The following is an 8,504-nucleotide window of genomic DNA, read 5'->3' as shown; positions in this document are numbered from 1 at the left end:
TATCCTCACCTCCTTGTGTTCTGCCATCTATAGGGATGGTCGCTGCCTTTTCAATTACTAATATGTGGGTGGTTCAGTGTCTCATTTTTCACTCTTTCAGCCTTCAAACACCTGTTCAACTTACTCTTTTTAACAAATCCTTTCTTCTTGAAATCCGTAGTGGGTTTCTGTTCTCCTAAATGGACTCTAACTCGTATGCCTAAATTCCCAGCTGGTCTTTGGCATCTCCACTCTCTCCTGCGTGTACTTGTGTCCAACCTGTGAGGACTGTGTGCTTGTCAACTACGCGGGTTGTCACTGGGTGCTCCTAAAAAACCCTTTTGCTGCTGTATCCCTCCGCGGTGCAGGAATTGCTGCAGCTTTGTTTTCTGCTTGTACCCATAAATCCTGGTACCTCAGGTACCATGTTGAAGAGAAACTCCTTGGGAGAAACCCTGCGAGGCTCTGAACCATCTGCCTAAACACATAACACATACAGTTCCCGGTTCTGCACTCTGCTGGAACCTCTTCCTTGCTGGGCTTTCCTCTGGGATGGGGACATAGTTGCCTCTGTCTCCAACCTCACCCTCAAGGACATAGCCCATTCTCTGAGGGATCAATGATAGCTGCACTTTCTTTTTTCTCTCATTCTTTCCCCAACACAGGGACTATATTCTGTTCTCCAGTGTGTGTGTGGGGGGGGGGGGGGGCGGGAAGAAAAAGGTCCTGACTGATACGCTTTTAAACCTCAATTCCTCCTTTAGGGCCTGAGATTTTAAAACTGAAAACTTGTACAGAAGTTCAACTCTTTTGTTGCCTGCATTCCACTGGGTCACATTCCTGCCTTGAGGCAGTAGAGACAAAATGTTAGCTGCTCCAAGAGGATGAGGAAGGTAGGAATAACAAGAACTACAGGGTAAATCTGTTAGTTTTCAAAATAGCATCCTGCCCCAAATGTTTTGAAATCACCCAGAACCATAACGTCCCTCTTGATCACCTTTCTGTTTCCCTGATCATAACCCCTATCTCCCACCCTCTATGCTCTCCTCTCCAGTTCCCTGGAAGTTACTCTGGTTTGTGTTGGGGCAACTTGTGCACATTTTCACTATGATACCATGTTCTAATGGCTAGAGTCTTCACAGGAGACTGTGAGAAACTTGAAAACAAATGTTCTATTCTACTCTGTGTTTTCAGCCTCTAGGACACAGCCTGGCATATAGAAAGGGTCCAATAAACTGAAGAGAGACTGATATCTAGATTTTAAAAATTGCTTGTCCAAGCTAAGTACTAAAGACACTAGCTAACACTCACACAGCACTAACTATGCCCCTATTTGCTCTTAACAGATTAGATAACATTAATTCTTTAGTTCTGACAGTAATTATGAGAGTAGGTACCTATTAGTAGCCTCGTTTTACAAACGGGGAAATGGAGGCACAGGGAGGTTCAGTAGCAAGTGGAAAAAGCCATGATTTGAACCAGGTAATTTGGCTTTAGAGTCTATACTCTTAGTCACTGCACCATGCTACCTGTCACATATTGACTTGGATTTTATAAGGACACAGCACGCTCCTTGTGTAAAGGATTCTGATGCATTTTAAAAATTACATTGCTCTAAAATGCTTTCAATGAGGCATAGAAGGAAGAAAATACAGGAAAATGGGATTATACTATTTTACTTATCATTAACAAGGTTATTTATTGACACATTTATCTTGAAAGCAGCAGGTGACAGAAAGTCAAATTCTTAGCACTGTCACAGTAGGGTCAGGGGGTTCCTGGGTGTGCTAAAGGGTCATACTCTGTCCTAGACATTGAAGAGAATATACCCTCCAAGAAGGAAAAGGAAAAGGGAACTGCAAAGCCAGAAAAAATTATTCCTATTTTCAAAGCATCTGAAAAGAAGAGAGCAGGAGAATGGGCTAGGAACCTTCCAGTGCTGATCTTTCCAGAGGAGAAAAATAGAGTAATTCAGAGTTTCATTTATTTTTCTAGAACCACCAAACTTAAGTCTAATGAGATAGCCATAGAGGTGGCATTTAAATTGGTTATTGAAACAGCCTTAGACATTTCTTTTCATAGGAATTTGTCTTCATCTTTCAAAAGTTTAAATATAAAAATTTTACATTTATTATTAATTATGAGTAAGTATGAGAGATTTGGACAATTTTTCTGGGCAATAATCTGAAAAAAAATTTTCATTGCTTTATTACTTAGTATAACACTGAAAATCAAATAGATTTTTGTGAGCTACCTTCACTATAAACTATGATACCGATTATAATTTCACTTTTGTGAAAATTCTGATACCTACCTAGTTTTCTTTATTGTTCTATATTAAATATATCTACTTGAAACTAATGTGATACAGTGGAAATGTGATCTTATTCAAATAAAAAGAGTTATTTATAAATTACCATGGAAGAAGCAAGCCAGATTGAAGCACTGAGTATTGAGGGAAAATAAAATATAAATCAAAAGTAATAGGTCCTTTGGCCCATTTTGGACAAAGAACACACACACATTCATTTACTCATTTATTTAAAAAGTGTTGAGTACCTATTATATACAAGGCAAAAGTTGGTATGTTAACAATGTCTATTAGAATATGATAATAAATGACTCTAAACATGACCAGTCCATCAATTCATTTATGGCCTAATGGCTGGTTAAGTTAAACAATGGGTGCTGTCCATTTAAGGCTCTTAAGACACCCAGAATCCTGGTAAATAATATGCACTGTAGTTTTTTATAGTTATACTTTTGTTTCCAAGGCTAATAATACCACCCCATTGAAGTGTTAAGAACCCCAGCTAGTCACAACTATGGGTGGAGAAGGTGGAACTGTAAGCCAGATCTAATTTTTCATCTGATTATTGGTGAACATTTGACATGGTCTATAACTACATTAAGTATCTAGCAGATATGCATATCAAAATGCCATATTAAATACATATGTAACTGTTAATAATAAAAGGAATAAAAGAGTATTAATGTGGAAATTTCATTAACGAAATGTTAATAGCCCACATTATCTGTATATAGCCTTCCTACTACTTATTAAACTGAAATATTCATTTCTGTTTCATGTGTATATTTTACAATATGGGAAATTTCATGTAAAATGGAATAATTTATTTTGTGATGAAATTTGGAACTGCAGCAGAATTCCTGCTTTATTCTATTTTATTTCAAAAAACTTTTAATCCATGAGTAATGGCAAAATTTAAAACATGGAACTAGGTAAACACATGAAATCACAACTCATTACTGTTACATTTATTTTAAGCTCTTCTACAGTATAACTATAAAACCCCTTTATTATAGAATGCCTTAGTAGTGTCTTCTGTTAATTGAATTTAGTCTAGAAAATTTAGATTTTCATTGATTATTGTTCTTCTTTTCTGTACAAGATTGAAGATAAAGGTCAAATAACTTTAAGAATTATTATTAGGTAAAAATATCTTGTGTGCTCTACATGAAAAATCTTGAGCAATTTCTTCTCAATTAAAAATAATAGTAATATTCCCCATGGGATTATAATAAAACAGAGACTTTTTGAAAGTAATTGAAATGTGTTAAGAAGAGGACAATATTTTCATGCTAACCTTAGTATCAGGAGTCCATATATTATTAAAATAATTTTTTTCATAGACGATGACCTACATCTTTATTTGCCTAGAAGTTTGACAATTGTTAACAATAGAAAGGTCAGTACACTGTGGTACGAATCAGGTTTCTTGACACGTTCAGGTTTAAATGGACCAAACTTTCATTCAATTAGCCCCTGCCCTTTGCAGCCAGGAACCTCGTTTTCAGTGTCTTAACTAAAGGACAATGAAGGTACAGAACAAGCTATAAAAAAAGGAGGCATCTTAAAAGCAAAAGTCTTCTCTGATCATTCTGGTTTTGTTTTCTTTATTGAACACAGACCCGAATGCTTCTGTGCCTCTAAAGGTTTAGAACACAGCCATCAGGCATGTAGAAGAAGCACAAAGGTAGAAAAAAACGGTTCATATTTTAACCATACAATCATTGACCACCAGCACTTCAAGGAGCCTCCACTAGTCCCTTGGGCTCCTCTCCTCTCTCTGAGGGGCAAGGATTCCTGGAAACATCACTGTTCTTATTTCCATGCTTTTCCAGGCAACACAATACCACTGCTTCTCCTTCAGGAGCCCAAAAGCAGCAAAGCTACCCTTTCCTTTAGCCATCCTGCCAAGAGCCACTAAGCGCAGTCTACTTCCTTGAACTCTTAGGCTGGGGATGCAAAGAAAATGAATGGAAGAGTTCATCTCTTATCTCTTCAATATTATGCTGTGTCTTCTTAGTTATGGAGTGGGGGTAGATCTTAGGGTGGGGTGGGAATGGTCATACATAAAGAGGGCAGAGTTTTCTGGAATTTTGAAATACCACCAAGGCACTGGTAGTTAAGTGGGCTTAACCAAAATATAAGTGGGGTGACCAAAATTTTAGAATTTCTGTCAATTCACAGGACAAAGATTCATGACTGCCCTTTTCAGTTCCCAAAGCATTTATTGATGGATTGATTGCCAGACTGGTCTATTTAATGGAAAGAGGCACTCTTCTGTTACCAGGGAATTAAGTGAAGAAAGACTGGAGCTGTAAGCACTGGTGATGGATTCCAGTTGGTCGTGCTTTCTAATCCCTAACTACATAGTTGGATAAGAAAGTGCATCCGTTAGATGTGAAAAAGCATGTGCTGCCTCTCCAGAGTCCAGAAGTGCTTAAAAACTGTGATGTATATAATCCGGAACAATAAATTACGTGCACAAAAAGTTTATCATAACATAAAATTAAAAAGTGACAATTTCATCACACGGTTACACTGCTGTTTTCCTTTTTTTTTCTTTTTTCTGGGGGGGGGGTTGTCCTTTTTGTTTCATTTTTCATTTCCATTTTTATTTTTTTTTATGGAGGGTTGGGGGAGGGTAGAGATTTGGTCCACTGAAGATTAATCACCCTCAATGATATATATATTAGAAAAAATATCAGCAGCAAGACTCTCTAGAAATAGATTCTGTTTGATGTAGCTAGTCTGTCTTTTCTGTTTTGCCCTCTTTCACGGCAGCCTCTGAAGTTTTCCGCAGGGGGGCTTTCTCCGAGTTGGCATGTCCTTGGCCAGAATCCGCCGCTCCGCCATTTTTGTGGGTAGTGTGTTTTTCCAAGTAGTTCAGCATTTCACTGAGGACTGTTTGGAAAGTGCTTAGGGCTGCACATATTGCTGGAGTCCCAAAGCCATGAGTGATCAAACTGGAAATGAGAAGTGGTAGGAAAAAAAGAAATGAACAACTTACAGTATGATACAGAACAACCACTTAACTCAGAACGTTCAATTAAATAGGCATTTATTGTGGTCCTAAATAGTGTCAACCATAACGAAAGGCAGAACACAAGTCAATGTATTGCTTTTGACCATAAGAAATTCAGGATGCATCTAGAAGATTTGTCATTGATAGACTTGATATACATTAATGATTACCAAGTCTAGGTGTTTAATACATGATTTAGCCCTGATTCTCTATCTCATTAAGAAATGAGTGCTTGGGTGGCTCAGTCAGCTAAGCATCTGATTCTTGATTTCATCTCAGGTCATGGTCTCACAATTTGTGACTTTAGGCCCACAACTGGCTCCACGCTGACAGCATGAAGCCTGCTTGGGATTCTCTCTCTGCTCCTTTCCCACTCTCTCTCTCTCTCTCTCTCAAAAGTAAATACATAAAGATTTTTTTAAAAAAAGGAAAAAGTTGGGGCGCCTGGGTGGCTCAGCCGGTTAAGTGTCCGACTTTGGCTCAGGTCATGATCTCACGGTCCGTGAGTTCGAGCCCCCGTCGGGCTCTGTGCTGACAGCTCAGAGCCTGGAGCCTGCTTCAGATTCTGTGTCTCCCTCTCTCTCTGACCCTCCCCCATTCATGCTCTGTCTCTCTCTGTCTCAAAAATAAATGAACATTAAAAAATTTTTTTTAAAAAGGAAAAAGTCTTAAGACTTCATTTATTTAGAAGATAAGAATAGTCAGTGCTTAGACAACTATGCACACCAAAATTTGAAATATAAGATATCATCATAGTTCAAACATCTGCATATCTTTGCTATAATATCTTGCATTGCTGAGTGGGAAAACTGACTTCAGCTCCATTTCTCAATGAGATAGCTAGAAAGGAATCCATATGCTTTAAGGTCTATCAGGGAGTCTGGACAATAAATGGAATTGATTGGAGCAGTAGAAGAATTAATCATGGCTGCATCCACAAAAATAACTGAGTGAAGATATCCATTAATGTCTAAATGATTGGCTCTGATTACAAACTGCCTCTCTTCTCATGCTTTATTCCTGTTTAGAGCTCTTTGTACCACTGGATGAATTTTATTTTCCTCTATAGTGCCATGTTCTCTTGGTTGTAACTGCCCTCTTTATCAATGGAAGAGTATGCAGAATTTAGTTTCACTGGGTTAAATATTAAAGTTAATAGCCAATATTTGAGTTCTGAATCTATGCCAGGCCATGTTCTATGTGCTTCATTCTGTATCACTGTATATAATTCCGGAAACAACACTAAAAATGAGGTATTATTATTTCCATTTTACAGATGAAGTAATGCCCAGAGAAGTTAGGTAATTTGCCTGACAAATCTAACATTCTGTACTGCCTCTGTGCTTATGTTCTTCCCAGGATGTGGGTATGTGTTACTCTTTTGTTTGTTTGTTTGTTTTTGTTTTTGTCGTCGTTTTTTGTTTTTTGGGTTTTTTTTTTTTTTTGGGGGGGGGGGAATCACATTCTATTGGCAGTTTTAGCTTAGTTTCTCAAACTTTGAGTTCAAACATCTGCATATCTTTGCTATAGTGGGAAAACTGCATATCATTGCTGAGTGGGAAAACTGACTTCAGCTCCATATCTCAATGAGAAAACTGGAAAGGAATCCATATGCTTTAAGATCTATCAGCGAGTCTGATAGATCTTATCAGACTTGTAGTCCTGGAAGATGATCAGTCTTCTTACTCACTTGTTCTGTCTAAGATCAAGGTTTTTAAAACTCAAGAACAAAGTGGACAGGCCTATATAAATGTGGAGAAGAGTTGTCACCATGATGAACAGTTTTTAAGCTGGTCTCCTTTCTTGGCAGATGGCCTTTCTTGCTTCTATAATATGCAACTGATCATTAGCAGGATGCGTTGTCACCTTTGTCCTGCACTGAGACCCAAATGTGCCAAGTCTTCACTCGGGCTCTGACTTTAAGCACTTTGTGATATGGAGGAAGTTTTTTAGCTTTGTAAGATGGTAACAGTCTTACTAAAACATCTGCAAGTTTCTTTCCAACCCTAAGCCTCAGTCCACAGGTACTAAAGCTTAGGATGCTCTCCTTTAAACCCAGGATATGGACAGAAGGTTATGGAAATTGGAGCTCAATAGAAGAGCCTAAAATTGATTGTAGAATCTTCAACATGAGAAAAAGTATTTCTTTTTTTTTTTTTTTTTTTTTTTTTTAATTTTTTTTTTTCAACGTTTATTTATTTTTGGGACAGAGAGAGACAGAGCATGAACGGGGGAGGGGCAGAGAGAGAGGGAGACACAGAATCGGAAACAGGCTCCAGGCTCTGAGCCATCAGCCCAGAGCCTGACGCGGGGCTCGAACTCACGGACCGCGAGATCGTGACCTGGCTGAAGTCGGACGCTTAACCGACTGCGCCACCCAGGCGCCCCAGAAAAAGTATTTCTTGTGTTGTATACCCAGAACTAATATAACATGGTATGTTAGACTTTAATAAAAATAAATAAATAAAACTTAAAGAAAAATAACTGTTTATAATGTTATCTTTCAACATGGAAAAATATGTTATGTAAATTGTGTTCATTCCTTCATTTAACATTACCTGCACATTAAAAAACACACAGGGCAGACTGCATAGATGATAATAAGTACAAAAGATGGCTTCTGTTCTAGCAGTTTTCAGTGAGGTTTATAAATCCAAATATTTCAAGTAATGTAATGTTGTATTAGAATAGCACACAAAAAAAGTGTGAAATCACAGGATGATTAAAAGAAATTTCTGGAAACATCATGCTATTCTGTTAGCACCAACCACTCCGGAAAAAATAGGTTTATATTTCATTCATAGTGGCATACAAAAAAAGAGAAGAGGAATAATGTAGAATCACAGAAAAATAAAAGTAAAAACAGAAAGGATAAGGCTGACTTTCAGTCCTAGACAGAAAACAAACTAAGGTGATCTGTTAGTCAAATCTCCAAAATCTTTTACAACAGAGATCAATTTTTGCCTTTGGAAAATAACATTTTCAGCCACAGGCTTAATATTAAAATTATACTTGGCATTTGCATGTATTTTCATCAGATTAATCTCAGAGAGCATTTCACAAACAAATATTACTACCTGAGTTAAACAGTTGCCATGACGGTTTGAAGTAGATAGTCAAAATGTAAAAGTTCTAATTCAAATTCATCGAAAAGTTTCTCCTCCTGAACCAGACAAGTGAAAGAGACAACTA

The 8,504-nt window shown here is 37.6% G+C and overlaps 1 protein-coding gene across 1 annotated transcript in view; it reads right to left on the bottom strand.

Moving 5' to 3' along the window:
* Window positions 1-3,880: 3,880 nt before the first annotated feature.
* TFAP2D (transcription factor AP-2 delta) overlaps window positions 3,881-8,504 on the bottom strand; it is a 58,783-nt gene continuing 54,159 nt past the window's right edge. The window contains exon 8 of the mRNA XM_045498508.1: window positions 3,881-5,253. Coding sequence (XP_045354464.1) covers window positions 5,034-5,253 — 220 coding nt within the window. The 3' untranslated portion in view covers window positions 3,881-5,033. The remainder of the gene's footprint in view (window positions 5,254-8,504) is intronic.

Source organism: Leopardus geoffroyi, chromosome B2, assembly GCF_018350155.1.
Source record: "Leopardus geoffroyi isolate Oge1 chromosome B2, O.geoffroyi_Oge1_pat1.0, whole genome shotgun sequence".
Taxonomy (NCBI): domain Eukaryota; kingdom Metazoa; phylum Chordata; class Mammalia; order Carnivora; family Felidae; genus Leopardus; species Leopardus geoffroyi.
Note: the sequence above shows the minus strand (reverse complement) of the source record. Positions and strands in the feature narration are given on the sequence as shown.